Below are 18,431 nucleotides of genomic sequence, written 5' to 3'. Positions count from 1 at the left end.
TTCCAACAACGCTGAGCGTTAGTCATCCTCGATAACCCGTGTATGATATCTCAGCTGCAAAAAATAACCTGGACCCATTCGCTACGATATCAAGTTATCAAGGTGTATAGCACAGTGCTAAAAATAACCGTTCAGTCAAATTAAATTAACGAGCTATACAATATCAATTATAAGAAGAGATAGGGGCAGTGGAGGCGGTGACGTCATGTAGTTATATTGAGGAATGTGCCAGGGGTTTTAATCATAATGGAATGGTTATATCATAGACTGGATAATCGAGGATGAGCGTTGGTCGAATAACAGTAGTGTCATGACGTTATATCCGTTTGGTGTGCAAGAAACCGCTTATCGTGGGTTCGGATCCAAGAGTTGCCCTGTTTATGATGCGAGCACAATACCCGTGCTCATGGTCTCAATAAAGTTGTAAGCGGCTAAGATTTGCATAAAATTGGACTTCCATTCTACATTTAGCCCACAGACCGCAATTTAAATGAAGTACTGCCCAAGGCGTCTTGGAAACAAAATTCAGTGACTCGGGGGCTCAGGTGTAGTTGGACAGACATTTGACTGCGATATATAGGCGCTCTCCCTCTCTCTACAGGCATACAACATGGGTAGGGAGTTCTAACCACACGTTACCTCTGTGGTAGAAGTCGACGGTATGTCTGAAAGAAAGTGGTAAGCTTGTTAACATATTCGCCGATATAAGCATGCAAAAGTATCAAATGACAAAACCAAACAACCGCAAACTGGCCTACAATACAAAAACAAAGCGGTAAATTGCCAGTCTCGGAGACGTAGAATCGTGAACTAACTTGGAAAGACAACATACGGCATACATGTACCACATACGGTTTTCTATTCTGAACAAAAACAGTTGGGTGTCATGACTATTTCGGGGGCTATTTTGTGTAATGGAAACCAACCAATCAATTTCGTAAAAATATTCTTTATCCCTAACCTTGTCTGTTCAGTATTACGAACAGACATTTATTATCCCCAGAAGAGACAATGTCATGAGTAATCTATCTGCCACTTTGGCTGGTTAGCTGTACGTTTCACACTCAAGACACCGGTTATTATTGTTTACAGACTGAAAAGTTGGAACCATGATTGTCTATGACAAATAGACTCTCGCCCTCTTGTTTAGATTCTGTATTTTATTTTATATAAGAAATACTTATATATGCTTTCACATGGCAGAAACTAAGTTGTTTATTTTTTTTCATTTGTAGATTATCGGTAAGTTGTCCCCGATAACCTTGCGAACTTAGAGTTGATTTGTGCCGGCTTTACAAAGAAAGCTAAATGTCTTGGGTGACATCAAGCAAGGAAATTGTAACCAAAACCGTCTATTTTAAAGTTTGCTGTCCCGTGCTCAGGATCTCTCCAACCATTATTTCGGGGATCGTCATTGAAAACAAAAATGTTTCGTTATTACGCCACACGGTGTTATAAAAAAGCTGAATTTTACTGTGTAATCAAATGCATGACACTTTGTTTTGACAGAATCTCTTTTGCACAGAAACGTCTTGGTCTTACGATTGTCGTAGCCCTACCATTGCTTGAAGCATTTGGGTCGAGAACTCGGCGGTCCAAATAAATTTATTCGAATACTTTCTTATTTTGGTTATAACTAGTCCGGGTAAAGATTGTGTTATGACGAGCTGAGATAATTAAACTAATATACTTTTCAAAGAACAGTTAAAAGCGAACTTATTCTTCCAAGTAGTTCGAAAATTCTCTATTCCTCTTGGTCGATCAAGTTTCTAATCCGCTTAATATTACTTTTGAAACTCACAATGAGCTTTCGGTTCCAAATTCTCTTCAGCGAGGTTAAACCTATTGCTAGTCTAGCTCTTTATTGAACACAGTATGTTTATCTCCTAAATAACTTATCATTATATATGGCAGTGTAATGTATTGTTAAACAATGATTGTAAATGTATTGCATTGTTTTTGTTGAGATTCAGTAGCAGTTCATTGCATTGTATTTGGACAATGATTAGTTGTCAGGAATGTAGTAATAGTTCATGTTAGCAGTGGTGAGGAAGTTATAATATTTAGATGCTCGAATAATCTGTTAACTTCCGGAATAGCATGGATGGATGGCGTGTGTTATAGAAACTTGGAATATTCTGTGATGGATTGGCCAAGCCTTATGTGAAATGTCCATGAAGATATTTAGGCACGCGTCCGCTCCACTTATTACGTCTGTCATCTCACATTTCATCAGACATTACACCAAGAACAGCTTTCATATGAAGATCATTTATCACCCTGGATTCCTAGCCAGGACCTATCTCCGAAGCTTGACCACTGTTGCGGCGAGGTGATTATTATCCTTGTCAGTGTTATTTCCACAGCTTTCACATTTTATACTGCGATTGAATATTGTACGACCACTCTACTGTGTACTGCCAATTCTATTGCTGAGCAGTAATTTGTGTTCATTATTTGTAAACCTAGATTTTTGTGTAATACAATTGTTGATACCATATGTTGATTTCACACTAAATTCTTTAACATGCAGATTTATTGGGTAATATATTGTTTCAATTTGAGAATTGACACATAACAGAAATTGGGGGCTCGTCCGGGATCAAATTTAATATATATCACAAATTATTTGTCAAATTATTATATAAGTATTTCATTGTCTAAAATTGTGTGAAGCCAACAATCCCTATGGTGTTCAGTGTAGATGAGTTTGTTAGCCAAACTTCTACGGAACAATTCTCTTCACTCAAAAAGTCTGAACTGGTCGAATTGGGCGAACATTACAAACTTGATATCCAATCGGGTATGCTTAAGGCTAATATCAAGGAAAATGTTATAACACATCTGTTTGGAATGAATTTTTTATGATGATGTTCTGGCCTTGATTGAAAAAAACTGATGTTTTTTAAGAGATTAGAATTTGGAAGAGAAAACGTGGCTATGGAAAAAGAAATTCGGCTTAGAGAAATGGAAGCAGAAAAAGAGAAATAAAAAGAAGAGAGAGTTTCATACCAAATTCTTTTACGTACAGATTCTTGGGTTAACATATAGTTTCAATTTTTGAATCGACACGTAACAATATCAAATTGTTATCAGTTGCGAAGAACACTCACTCTCAGCTGAATTTACTTGTAACGTCAGAGGCCCTGCTGGATCACAATGTCCACAGTACCCGCCACATTTCAACTCGATGACGGTCCCTTCTTGGTTGCGAGTAATTGACTGGATTATAGACAAATAACCGTATTTCCTCCAAGTTTGCTGAAAAAAGAAAGCAGCAAGCAGATGACGTGTGTCACTTGGTTCAGCTGACTAACCCGAACTAAATCATTCGCTCATAACGATGACTACATCTCAATTTGCCAACAGTCTTGGAAGACAAAGGGAATCTGGGGTATGGATGAATCCTACATGAATAACTAAAAGGCCATATACCAGTATTCCCCACTTTAATAGATAAATCCAGTATCTTTACCACCATAAGGTATGAGTATTATACCATATGGTATTATGCATTTAGTGATTATATCCTATATATTCCTGAATATGTATAATAGATACTTTACTTGAATACGTTCGGATATTTTCCAGCCTACCTCAATGCTGTGTGGCACCCATGGATTTTCATCCTTGTTTCATCACCCTTTGAGATAAACAAGTTGTAAGCTTAGCCAAATATCCAGAATATGTTTAACTAATATTTATAAATAAGCTGATCCACTGAGGTGACAAACAAGGTTGGTTCATGTGTGCTGATTATGCTATGTTATGACTTCAAGCATGAACCTTGGATGGGAGAATTTGTTGAATGTGATATAAACACAAGGGTTAAAACAACAACTCGATGACTTCATCAGCCTCTACACATATATATGTTCATTCCCATGACGCCGACTTCTATAAGCTGCTATTGTGTAGAGTTAATACGGAAGAAGATCCCCATAGATGTTTGTTGATTCGTTGCCACATTGTTACAGCTGCATGGATATACGTGTGTTTTGCAGCGTTCTACAGAGTATAAGTAAAGAAAGGTAGGTGTGCCATGTGGGGTTTATGTGTTCTTAGCAGTGTACTGAATGTTTAGAATGTACGACAATGGATGCAAGATCAGCACTATTAAATTTGATGAGAATGCCATGAGTTACAAAGAATTCAAACAAAGTAATTTGCATTTTTTGTCGCAGGCAGTTTATTTTTGGTCAGAAAAGCCTGAAGCATAATTATTTTGTTCGATAACCACTAAAGGTCGGTCCCTAACGATCGTACTTGATGAATGTTCCTTGACGTCTTTGAACATGTTTTTATCTGTGGGCCGATTATCTTCAAACAAATTTGTCTTTAACGGCAGTGATCAATGTTTGTAAAACAAACGAACTTGGGATGTTTTTAAAGACCTATTAAAGTTTTTCTTCTCTTCTATATACATCAATACAGATAACGAAGAGATGTATTGAGTACTCTCAGTCATAACACAAGTCTCTGATATGGTTGATTTAATATCAGAACATTAGGACAACCTATTCCTACTAATCCTGAAATATACCGACACAAAATCGTAAACGACCCATTGAACTTGCCAATGGAGTTGGCTTTATTTGATTATAGTGTTTCGTTGTAAAAAACGTTTTATTCAAACATGGCTGTTCCCAGTTTATGACATGCATATTTTGGTTGTTTTGAAATCACTACCATTCACTTTAACTTGCATATAAAAATGACTGTGAGACTATCAGTGAAGATGTTAAGGTTGGCTCTATGTGGGAGACCCCTTCTGTAGTCGTAGCCGAGACACAGTCATTCCGAGAACACACGAGCATACGAACACACACATTCACACAATTAAAATACTAAATAAATCATATTTTCTCAAATTCCAGACATACTCATATCATAATACTTAACGGAAGTAGTGTGTTTATTTTGGCACTGTTTCAAAGTTACTTGACTACCCTTTCTGTTGCTTCCTCTGCCTCACTGCATGATGATAGGACTCAATACTTGCGACCATCTGGTGAAACATACAGTTCTTGTAACAATTCTGCAGCCGGTATCGGTGATACCTCGGACACTCAGCAACATCAGGTCAATGGACCGCCTCCGTGGTCTAGTGGATACAGCGTCTGCCCGGAGAGCCGAAGTCGTGGGTTCGAACCCCGACCGCGTCATACCAAAAGACGTTAAAAGGATGGTGCTTACCTGCCTAGCGGTCGGCACTATGGGGCTAAAACAAGGCCTGGTCGGTTCAGTTAAACTGCGGCATCTTATCTCTGTGGGCTAGCACTATGAACTCGGCATTAGTCCGGACTAGTACAAGTACGCACGCACGCACGCACGCACGCACGCACGCACGCACTTTCCCTTTAAACATTCCTGCAGCTCCAGCCTTTGGTATCTACATTTCACAACATTTGGGGTACAATCGAGCGTGCTCTTTTACCAAGATTTCACAGAGCGCCATACAACCCTTGGTCAGAATCTTTTGATCTATGTTACAACATTCAAGGCCTCTGTATAGCTTTTACAATGTTTTATGATGGACATGTGGAGGACATTTCTACATTTGACGCGTCAGAGACAAAATGATGCAAATTTTTTCACGAACCCCAGGTATCATCACTATTTGAGTGAGTGAGTGAGTCATAAACACGTGCTCGTGATATACTAGTAGTCGATGTCGTAAATCGACTCCGCCTGTAGCGAGGATTTAATATGAATATTGAAAGGGTTTGGTCGCTTTTATTTACATAATATCACATGCTTAATTACCTCTGGCACGACAGCCAATCCAGTTCCCCTCAAGTCAATTGTAAATCTTCCTTTAGTTCCACACCTTGCCAGACCGTTCCCGTGAGTGGTATAGCAGTCAGCAGCTCTGCCATATTGCATTGCCGCATTAGTCCAATTGGCGAATGTGTAGTCCTTCCGTACAACAGCCATGTTCTTTGGATGGATGGAAAATAGGCCATGGATTTGATAATTGTCATAAATTATATTATTGCATCCTTCATGTTTTCAGGCGTACTCATTACAGTATAAGAGAAATGTTCCACAGTGTTGTCATCCCGACAGTAAATTCTTTTATTGTTATTTGGCTGTCTATTTGGTCTTTATTAGGCAGCTCCCTCTAAGATGGGGCCTGGTCAATGTGTTTGCTTGGTTTTGTATCCTGCCACTGTACTGGCTTTCTTAGCCACGTGCTCATGGCAAATGTCAGACGTCATACATGATATACCCCCTATAAGGGAATAACTTTGAGGGTCAAGGTCACTCCGTGTGAAATAGGCGTAAGAAACGTGTGTACACGAATATTGACTAGCTTGGGTGTTTATGAATGTAACTTGATGTAACCTAAGTAAAAGTAAATATGATCTCTAGGGTGGGGTCTCATTCGCATCAACTGTGTGAACTTCGTATTTAGGCCAAGGTTACTAGAGGTCGAATTATGAAACATGATTAAAATTTCCCGAATTTCGATTTAATTTATAAAAAAGTCGATGCGTTATCCAATCGCAGTCTTCCTATGATTAAGACAATACCTCATGGCTGTGTCAAATGTTAGGGTTGAGTTAAAGGCTTTTGAAATGGCTTGAAATTGGTTTCATTCAGAAAGTATTGGCAGTGTCTTCATAGTTATCCCCCCACCTACGTTTGCAACAACTATTGTTCTCGCATGTGATTGAAGGTCAAGGTCACTCAGTGTGAGATAGGGGGCAGTCGGGTAGTCTAGTGGTTAAAGCGTTCGGTCGTCACGCCGAATACCCGGGTTCGATTCCCGACATGGGTACAATGTGTGAAGCCCATTTCTGGTGTCCCCCGCCGTGATATTGCTGGAATATTGCTAAAAGCGGCGTAAAACATCACTCACTCACTCACTCAGTGTGAGATAGGCGTTAGAAATGCTTGTGTACAAGATCACTTGACTTTGACAAAACGCACTATACATAATCTCTAAGGCAGGCTCCCAAACGCATCACGTTTTGGGTGACCTCCAAATAAGGCCAATGTCAAGGTCAAACTATAAAATATGGCAAAATATTTTGTAATAATTCGTCAAACATCCGTATGTTTTGTAATAATTCGTCAAACATCCGTATCTTTTGGAATAATTTTTCAAACATCTGTATGTTTTGGAATAATTCGTCAAACATCTGTATGTTTCAAACATTTAAGAAGACCTAATAATTAAATCAATACATATGGTTGTGTCACATGCCAAGCTTGTTTGAAAGTCAGTCATTTACGAAATGCTTGCCACTAGTTACATTCAGGAAGTTAATGTTAGCATTGAATGGAGATTTTACATATATAACATCACCTAAGTTTGGTTAAGGTTGAGGTCCCTCGGTGTTTTGTAGATTTACCAATTGGACTTCCTGTGTCAAAGTTATATTAAGTATTTTATAAACAAGGTCTCTAGTGCGTTATAGTTTAATACAATGAAGATCATAGCAGTTTTGACTTGAATGAATGGAACCCGTGAACCAAGGATCAAGTTGAATTCCTGTTTAACACAAGAAAATAGGGTTATCACTATCCCTAGCCATGGGGCACATTAGAATTTTTGTTTAATCGAATAGTAGTGAATAACATGGAAGTGAATGTTAACTATAAACCAGAGCAAGGCACCGGGGTGGCTTTATGTCATGAGAAAATCTGATTTTACTTTCCCCATGCACTACAAAGAAGAACAGCCATTGATCAAGGGCCTACCTGTGTATGCACAAACATGAAAACAAGTAGCAAGCGATGTAACTCTGGAAAAATATATTTTACGTCACCAATTTCGAACTCAGCTTTAACAAGATAAGCATGCACACTTTCATTCATGAAACTTATGGTGTTTTTGAGAAAACATATCTGAATATCACGCAGTAGGCACTGAGTTGAAAAGCGGGGAGCAAGGGCTAGAGCTGTGACAAAGAATAGTTAACGGCACCAATTTTTTAACTCGTTTAAGATGTTGACCAGTAAGATCAGTTTGTAAAAATCCATTTCTCTAACTTGCATAGTTTTTGAGAACATTTGTCCCCATTGAGAATCGGACGGACGGTCGGAAAGATGAACTCCGTTCCTAGATCCCCCGACCATCTTCCCATTTCCTAGTAATTATTACGTTTATCACCATATATTTACGGGCATAAAAATAAGGCTTTTATATAATAAAATAGATGTTAGATACCTTAAATATCTAACTAGGTTTGACATGTCAGTTTATTGGGCACGGACGGACAGTCGTCTAATGCCCAGTAATTCCCTGAGCATAGCTTCGTCCCTTAGGTAAATTAGAAACCCATGATCGTGGGTTCGAATCCTACAATCGCCCTGCTAACATTTCCAGGTTTGTCAACACTATACTCTTGCCCGTGGGGCTCGGAGCGGAAAATACGAGGGGCGATTGATAAGTTGTGAGCCTACCTCTGAAGGACTGTGGTACGGAGGAATTCCTTTGTGGTGGTGATAGACTGATCAAGTACAGTGACATACACAGGAGGATTGTTGTATTGGACACATTATTTAGTTTGGTATAAGCTATTGACTGCGAGGGGGGTTATGAGATGACTTAAAATGGAGAAACAGGAAAAGCGAGCTGTTATCAAATACCTTTACATGAAAGGCATAACACCCAATGCCACATATGAGGATATGTTATCCACACTAGGGTAAGATGCCCCGTCATATGCAACAGTGAAAAGATGGGTGGCATAGTTTAAACGTGGGCGATCGAGCACTGATGATGAACCCCGTCCTGGTCCACCTGTTGTGTCTTCAACACCTGAAATGGTACAGCGAATCCTGGACATAGTCATGGACGACCGACGAGTGACACAGCGACAGATAGCCAACTTAATGGACATCTCTCAGGAGCGAGTGCATTTCATTCTGACAGTTATTCTAGGAATGCACGAGGTTTCTGTTCGATGGGTCCCAAAACTGTTGACAGCTGATCAGAAACGTCAAAGAGAGAATCTCTCAAGGGAGAACCTCAAGCTTTTTGAAGGTGATCCAGATAACATTCTCAAACGATTTGTTACAATGGACGAAACATGGGTCCACCACTTTGAACCTGAATCAAAACAACAGTCTAAACAGTGGAAACATGTCACATCTCCTACTCCAAAGAAAGCAAAGTCTGTGCCTTCAGCTGGGAAAGTCATGGCATCCGTGTTTGGGGATTCTGAAGGTGTGATCATGGTGGACTGGCTTCCTAAAGGCCGTACTGTTACAGGGGCTTACTATGTGGAACTTCTGAGATAGTTAAGAGAGAAAATCAAAGTTACGCGACGTGGAAAGTTGACGAAAGATGTGCTTTATCATCACGACAATGCTCCAGCACACACATCACTGATAGCAATGGCCAAAATCCATGAGTGTGGCTTTGAACTTCTCCAACATCCACCTTATTCACCTGATTTGTCTCCGTCGGACTATCATCTGTTCCCACAGTTGAAAAGACATTTAGCTGGAACTCATTTCCAGTCAGATGATGACGTTATTACAGTGGTCAACAACTTTTTGAGTGACCAAGAAGTTGACTTCTACAAAAGTGGCATAATGGCATTGCATCATCGCTGGCAGAAGTGTGTTGACCTTAAAGAGGATTATGTCGAAAAATAAAAAGCTTGGGTATCAAACTGACTTTGTTTTCTTTGTTAGGCTTAGAACTTATCGATCGCCCCTCGTATCTGAAAGACCTTCACACCAAGCTGACACGCCATGATATGACTGAAATGCTGTTTAAGTGCGGTTCAATACTAACTCACTGTTATTTAAATACCTCTAACTGTATAAACCCTAATTACATTCGTCTTATGTTACTCACCTTGACATCTAATCTAATCTTTTGGAACCACACAGATCCACCTCTGTTTGGCCATCTGTATTCGTTCGTACACCCAGGTGATTGTTTTGCAGGGTAGAAGCCATCGTTTTCGTGGAGAAGCGTAACATATTCCTGAGGATTTTCTGTACTCATGTCGTGGCAGTATATCCGGGTTTTGTTGAACGGATGGCTCCCAAGATGGAGCCAGTACTCCCCATTTGGGCTGTTTGGTTGACACTGTTGCACATCAGAGCACGATATAGCCACTGTTGAAAAAATAATGAGAAAGCCTACTAGTTCGCAATATGCCGTTGAGAGTTGCGTCTCTTTGAACTGTCTGAAACTACGATTGTAGGTTCGAGCCCTGGTTTGTGTGCAACGTTACCGCGATCTTGGACTTCATGAAGGCTGTAGACGCCATCGACCTGTGTGATTTCGGACGTTTCTCGTACATTACACGCTGTGATAAAACTAAACTATTGTCCTAAGCGGCGGTAAACCCTCCTCACCCTCACCCTCACCCTCACCCAAATATACACATATTCAGCAAACTGCATCTTTAATTATAAGTGATACGAGTGAGTTTTGTACCGATTATAGTAGTGAGAGAACGCCTGAAGTAAATGTCGTTCTTTAATAGATAATATATACTGTGAAGGGTTGATTAGTGGATAACACTTATTGTTCAGGTTACAAACGACAGGTTTCTGTTTATAAACATGTATCGCAAGGTGAACGGGTTAAAAAACGAGTCGAGGTCAGTTGAAGTAATTTCCAACAATTTCAAACAACCATCTCCCCCTGTGATGGAATCTTTGAAGGAGTCCAGTAAATGAAACGTGATAGTTTGACACTGGTAACAAATCCTACACTCGATTAAATTATCTGTCATTGAAGCGACAGCAAAAAACTGCAAATTATATATTCCCGAATCGCAAAAGCCACCAGTTCAGTAGTTGCGTATTCTATATGCAAAGTAAAATTAACAATATTTAACAGATTATGAGTTTTCTCCAGGAACTAAACCTACCTACCTTTTAACCGGACACTTCAGAACAGAATAGGGTGCCAGTTAGGCACATGTCTGATTTCAGCGATTTTATAATGAACGATGAGCAGCTTATGAGTTCAACTCTACCCTCACTTGAACTACTACATAACAAAGGGCATCAATTCGGAACTTACGTTATGCCTCTCTCTCCAGGAATAGTGAGTGAGTGAGTGATTTGGGTTTAACGCCGCTTTTAACAGTATTCCAGTTATATCGCGGCGTGTCAGCTTAATGTGGGAGGAAAGCCCGAAGTGATGCATGTCTCAGACGTTTACTACTTCGGTGAAAGCAACGAGCACGGATATGGAGCTGACAAACCTAGAAACGTAATCGGAATTCGAACCCACAATCATAGGTTTCTGGCGTGCCCATGGGACGCAACTCTGCACAGCGAATCTCCAGGAATAAATACAACTCATAGGTTATACTCACATACGCTCAAGTCCATCAAAGACAATTTCTACACAAGACAGGCCAGCCTCGTCACAGACTGAAAAATGGCGTCGATTGGCTTCAGTCGCCGCCAAAGCTAGTAGTGAACATCTCTTTTTAGTGTTCCGTCTTTGTCACATGTCACATGTAACAATGCCTCAATTTGATTCGTTAACAGTTTGATCTGACCATGAACTCGTGTGTGTCGCACTCGGAAAAATACCGAAACTTACGTGCCGCTTGTGTAGAATTTGTCTTTGATGGACTGGAGCGATTAAAACGGATGTACGTATAACGACACGGAACGACAATAAAATAGGTAACTGTAGAAGGGTTCAGTTAGGGCTCAGTCACTCATTCAGGAGTTTTACTGCCGTCCTTGATAGGACCATTCCCAATTAAAATGTGTCAAAAGTCTGATCAAGATCCTGTGATTCGTGGCGGGAAATTGACAATCAGATTTTGTCCCGATTCAGCCGTTTCCAGCCGAATTCGTCCCGATTCTCCCGTTCTCAATCCGAATCTGATCTGATTAGTATCTCCCGCATGGTGAAAAACGACCGAATCAGCTCTGACAGCGTCCCGATTCTCCCGAATGCAATCCGACACAGATCAGACAGTGGCCGGACAGTGAATCGAAGACGGTTCGCATTTGGCAAGATCTGGACGCAATCTGGACTCAATCGACAAGAAACGGCAATGAACAATTTATGCCCGATCCACAGGACACCGCCCAGACAACACAGGAAATTGTTATGATTTTGATCCGATACAGCAGAATCTGTCAAGACAGTGACGATTGTAATCCGACGAGACAATATCGGAGTTTTCCCGAAAAAAAAGTTTCCCGAATGTTACGGGACGCTGTATACCGTCGGAAGTGCTTGGCCGACCACTCTGGACCTTTCCTGATCCGTAGGACTCTGTTACGAACGTATACGACTGCGTTCAGACAATGATAGGACATTCCAGATCATTGAGGATAGTAATCCGACTTTTTCACTTTACGTGTCGTAGCGCTGTCTGATCTCAAACGGGAGCCATAATCGGCACTGTGTGAACCTGGCCTTAAACCCAAAACGCAGTTACGACAACATGTACTGAAATTTGGTATGTGTTGCTATAGTCCTCGCCACTTGAAATAGAATAGCGAAACATCGCGATGATTAACGCATGTATGCTAAATTAATGCTTATAAAGTGAAACCATTCAGCCGATAAGGATTATTACCTACAGTTATGAAAAAAATTGCAAAGTGCGCTTTCCAAGAAATGTCCATTTTCTTAGCGATAAACATCATCGTTGAATATACCCACTGTTATAGGTAATGTCTATGACAACCTTATATTCATACAGAACAACAAAAGTTCCTGTGCCATTGAACAAGATTTAATTCAAAGTTTTGTTTTTTGCCAAATCTGAAACAATTTCGGTCTGCAACAGATAAAAGACTCCTGTAAGTGTTCAAATGGTTTAATTTGCCATACTAACTTCAGAAAATGCGTGAAAAAAAACATGAACATGCCAGACTGTCAATTTACAAATCAATAGCGTGTGTGTCCACCTCTGGTTGCGATGCATGCAACACATCTTCGTTTCATTGAATGGACCAGGCGTCGTCCTGTGGTATATCTGTCCATATCTGCTGGAGCATGTTTCGAAGTTCCTGGAGTGTCTGTGGAACACGTGGTTGACGTCGAAGGACCCGATCCATATCATCCCACATGTGCTCGATTGGTGAGAGATCAGGGGAGCGAGCCGGCCATGGGATGAGATTAACGTGTTTTGTTGAAGGGAATCCTGAACAAGTCGAGCAATATGAGGCCGGGCGTTGTCATGTTGAAAGGTAATGCCTGGGCCATGAAGACGCAAAAAAACGGTAGAACAACAGGGCTGATGATCTCATCGCGGTAGCGCTGTCCATTCAGATTTCCCTCTGCAGTTATCAAACGGGTTCTCTGTCTTGCTGTAATCCCACCCCATGCCATAACGCTGCCTTCCCCGAATTGATCTTCTTCCATGACACAATGATTGACGTAACGCTCACCTCGACGTCGGTGCACTCGAATCCGTCCATCGATGTGGCTGGGGTGAAAACGAGACTCGTCAGTGAAAAGAACTTGTCTCCAGTGCATAGCCGTCCAGCGTAGACGCTGTCTGCACCACTGTAGGCGTGCTTGACGGTGGTTTCCTGTCAAAATGGGACGTCTGGTGGGTCTTCTGGCGACAATCCCTGCACGTCTGAGGCGATGACGTACGGTTTGTGAAGATATTCGTTGAGGCCAGGGATGCTTCTTGCAGTCACTGTTGCTGGCTGGAATCGATTTCGTAGGTGTGTTGTTCGAATCCAGTTGTCTTATCGATTATTGGTTACGCGTGGCCTGCCACTCCGAGGATGGTCTCTGACTGCATTCGGCTGTTGCCAACGTTGCGATAAACACCAAATGGTGTCTCTGTGGACGTTAAATTTTCTTGCAACATGACCATGACTCGATCCTGCTTCAAGCATACCAATGACTCGCGGACGCTCATTCTCGGACAGGCGTGGCATTTCGTAATGTTGAATAATTGCATAATTTTGTTGTTTTTCTTAGTGGTTGTTGTCAGCACGATGCTAAACAATGCATATGGAATCCCGTTAATGCACATGTTTTGATACCCATTTTTGAGTAGTGAAATTCATGGGGCTTGCATGAAAGTTAACTTTTGCATGGAATGCATGCTTTTCTGTAGCAATTGCGTTTTTGTGACTTGATTCCATACATGTACTACAATATTGGAAACCAAACTTCACTTGTTTGAAAATACACTAAAATATTGGTGTCACAGGAACTTTTGTTGTTGAGTATATGACAAATACTTGATATTTTTCTCATTTCATAAATAGATTATATGTGCACAACGCATCTCAGATAAAACACACAAAAATAAAAACACACTTTGAATAAATTAGAATGATTGTATTTCCCAGATTTCTGGTTTTTTTCTACACTCTTCGTGACACAGGCGAACTTAAAGAATTCGGTCATTTTAAAAGCGCCAGAAGAAGGAAAAGAACTTAAATATGGCATAAAAATTGAATATTAAATGATATGAATAATACTGGAATGCCTGTCGTCCTTGATACTCACCCCAAGGCTTGCAGGAGTAGTCAGTGTCGTTCTTTGGTTGACAGTACTGGGACTCGAGGCACGTGTGGTTCATGCACAGTCCGGCAAGTCTCTGGCAGGCAACACATGCATTGTCATATGAGTATATAATAATAAATCTTCTAACATCCATAATCCATTGAAAAAGTACAAATCAAACAAACAAACTTAAAACCCCATGTTTTCATGAAATATTTGCCTATGTGAAAGCCTTGTTTCCACCCGTGTATATCAGCGATCGTGGCGCCACCCTGTGTGGAACACGAGTTGTTTCCCTTTTGATGAAAAGGCGATATCAAATATGTTCTTATTTCGAATGGCTTCACAAAGATGGCTAACTGGTCCATCAGATTACAAAAAGATTCGAGATTTCACCCCTGACAGACTCAAAATAACCACGGCAAAGACGCTACGGTAAACCATTTCACCCAACACAGTTTGGATTCTTATTACTGCCTCATCTTACACTAATAGATACATACAGACTAGGCAGGACAAAGTAACACTGAACATCGCAGTAACATGAAACACTCCGCAGGGTTCGTCTAGAAATAACACTGCATCTCAGTCACTGCCATAAGACTACCTCCGTGGTCAAGTGGTAGAGCGTCTTCCCGGAGAGCAGGAGTTTGAAACGTTAAAAACTTGTTGTTAACCTGCCTGGTGGTCGGCATTATCGGGCTTAAACAAGGACTGGTCGGCTCGGATGTTGTGTCTGAGTGCGGCATGATATCTCAGTGTGCTAGCACTACAAATTTGGCATTTGTGCGGACATGTACAAGCAGCCACACACGTGCACGTCCCTGTATTATAATCTTGTGCGCGACGTTGAACACCTCGCCTCACCTCACCTCACCTCACCTCACCTCACCACTGCTATAAGCGTTCAGTCGTTCGAAATAAAAAAAAACAATGAACTATATATGTATAGATAGTTCTTTGGCGGGTTGATTAAAAACTTTGAACCACTCCGAAATATTTGCCTTCACTTAGGTTTCGGAACAATTCGACAGGCGATGGCAGCGACCACGTTTTCGGAACCCAGATGTTGATTTTGGAGAACGTTCTCTGATGGGGCTGTCGATATGTGCGAGAGTCCTTTCATATTTTAGATCAGAAAAGTAGGCTTGAAATGGCAAGGGTGGAAAGTAGGCTTTGATATAGGCATGTGGACACTCTTGCCTCGGGAAGATCACTGCTGTCCTAAACATTCCCGAGGTCTGCATCGCTTAGTCCACAGCATTCCACAACATTACACCTATATCTCTACGGCAAACATTGCGCCAGTCCTCAATATTCAACAACATTCCACCTATATCTCTACAGCCTGTATCGCGCCAGTCCGCAACATTCTACAACACCCCACAACATTCCAACCATATCTCTACGGCCCGTATCGCGGTTGTCCGCAACATTCCACAGAATTACACCAATATCTCTGCAGCCTGTATCGCGGTTGTCCGCAACATTCCACAGAATTACACCAATATCTCTGCAGCCCGTATCGCGGTTGTCCGCAACATTCCACAGAATTACACCAATATCTCTGCAGCCCGTATCGCGGTTGTCCGCAACATTCCACAGAATTACACCAATATCTCTGCAGCCCGTATCGCGGTTGTCCGCAACATTCCACAGAATTACACCAATATCTCTGCAGCCCGTATCGCGGTTGTCCGCAACATTCCACAGAATTACACCAATATCTCTACAGCCCGTATCGCGGTTGTCCGCAACATTACACAGAATTACACCAATATCTCTGCAGCCTGTGTCACGGTTGTCCGCAACATTACACAGAATTACACCAATATCACTGCAGCCTGTGTCACGGTTGTCCGCAACATTACACAGAATTACACCAATATCTCTGCAGCCTGTGTCACGGTTGTCCGCAACATTACACAGAATTACACCAATATCTCTGCAGCCTGTGTCACGGTTGTCCGCAACATTACACAACATTCCACCAATATCTCTGCAGCCTGTGTCACGGTTGTCCGCAACATTCCACAGAATTACACCAATATCTCTGCAGCCTGTGTCACGGTTGTCCGCAACATTACACAACATTACACCAATGTATCGCACCAGGCCGCAACGTTCTGCAACATTCTACAACATTACACCAATATATCTGCAGCCTGTATCGCGGTTGTCTGCAACATTCCACAACATTACACCAATATTTCTGCGGCCCGTATCGCACCAGGCCGCAACATTCCACAACATCCCACAACATTCCACCTATATCTCTATGGTCCGTATCGCGGTTGTCCGCAACATTATACAACATTCCACCAATATCTCTGCAGCCTGTATCGCACCAATCCGCAACATTCTGCAACATTCTACAACATCCCACAACAATCCACCAATATTTCTGCGGCCCGTATCGCGCCAGGCCGCAACATTCCACAACATCCCACAACATTCCACCTATATCTCTACGGCCCGTATCACGGTTTTCCGCAACATTCTACAACATTACACCAATATCTCTGCAGCCTGTATCGCACCAGGCCGCAACGTTCTGCAACATTCTACAACATTCCACAATATAACAGCAATATCTCTGCAGCCTGTATTGTGCCAGTCCGCAACATTCTACAACATCCCACAACATTCCACCAATATTTCTGCAGCCTGTATTGCGCAGCATTCGACAACATCCCACAACAATCCACCAGTATTTCTGCGGCCCGTATCGCGCCAGGCCGCAACATTCCACAACATCCCGCAACATTCCTATTATATCTCTACGGCCCGTATCGCGGTTGTCCGCAACATTCTACAACATTACACCAATATCTCTGCAGCCTGTATCGCACCAGGCCGCAACGTTCTGCAACATTCTACAACATTCCACAACATAACAGCAATATCTCTACAGCCTGTATTGTGCCAGTCCGAAACATTCTGCAACATTCTACAACATCCCACAACATTTCATCTATATCTCTGCGGCCTGTATCGACAAGCATGGCTACCAGGAACATGTTTCGCCCCAAGAACTACACAGAGAAACTAATGAAAGACATAGGTTATGAAGATTACCTTTGGCCAAAAGTTGACTTCGGAGAAAACGTAATTGGTTGCATGGACTACTTCGGTTCCTTCTGTCCCAAGAGTGACGTCATTGAGTTCACAAGCACCAGTTCTGGTGTTGAAGTTGAAAGAACCACACAGCGTAACACCAAGGCATAAGCGTGCACATAACATGACTCCATCTGTCATGGTTGAAAATAATTCTTTTCCAGGAAGTCGCTGGTTTTGCCGCAGTTGTGACAGATCGTCTACCTTTGAACACATTTTCCTCGCGAATACCGGAGAAACACAATTCATACAAATGATCGCAATGCTTATAACGTAGAGGGAACTCATTTTATACGGGGGTGTTTCAAATGTTTGCCTGTGCTGTTGGGAAAGCATACACTGTATCCGACATCCAGTGAATGGCAAACGTGTTAAACCATCTGTACAAACCCCTAAAGAATCAGTAATCAATTAACTTTAGAACCGTAGCAGGTTTACTGAATCATGAGAAGGATATATAGTTAGTATAGTAACTCCCAAACATAACACACTGATCCTCATCATCACAGTAGATTGGTTATTTTCTTAGGGGCGTTCCAGAGTTTATTCAGGTATCACAAATGAATATCACCAGGGGGTTCATTGTCAGTTTAATAATGAAAGTCTTAAGCCATATGAGTGGTTCTTAAAAACACATTGGATTACTGGAATAATGCCATCATACACCAGACAGCAATATTTATTTTATCAGAAATCTTTATATCTATACAAATGCAACATTAAAATCAATGCCTTTATCAAAAAGGTGATGCTTCACTGGGAAGACCTGAAACGCAAGTATTATTGAACCTCCCAGTACAAGCCAATTGGACCAATACATGCAGCTACATGAGTGCTCTTGTCTTCCTAGTTCTAAAACACTTAACTGAAATAGTCGCAGAGT

General features: G+C 41.5%; 1 protein-coding gene across 1 annotated transcript; it reads right to left on the bottom strand.

Annotated features, from left to right (window-relative positions):
* Positions 1-613: 613 nt before the first annotated feature.
* LOC139473463 (A disintegrin and metalloproteinase with thrombospondin motifs 9-like) lies at positions 614-17,884 on the bottom strand. The gene is made up of 6 exons (XM_071256053.1): positions 17,510-17,884; positions 14,435-14,525; positions 9,821-10,086; positions 5,767-5,940; positions 3,114-3,261; positions 614-665 (listed from the first exon to the last, which is right to left on the bottom strand). The coding sequence occupies exons 1-6, from the start codon at positions 17,882-17,884 to the stop codon at positions 625-627; spliced, it is 1,095 nt and encodes a 364-aa protein (XP_071112154.1). The 3' UTR covers positions 614-624.
* Between the last annotated feature and the right edge of the window lie 547 nt (positions 17,885-18,431).

Source organism: Haliotis cracherodii, unplaced genomic scaffold (assembly GCF_022045235.1).
Source record: "Haliotis cracherodii isolate W230 unplaced genomic scaffold, xgHalCrac1.p SCAF_29, whole genome shotgun sequence".
Classification (NCBI taxonomy): domain Eukaryota; kingdom Metazoa; phylum Mollusca; class Gastropoda; order Lepetellida; family Haliotidae; genus Haliotis; species Haliotis cracherodii.
The sequence above is the reverse complement of the archived record's forward strand: the minus strand, read 5'-3'. Positions and strand labels throughout refer to the sequence as shown.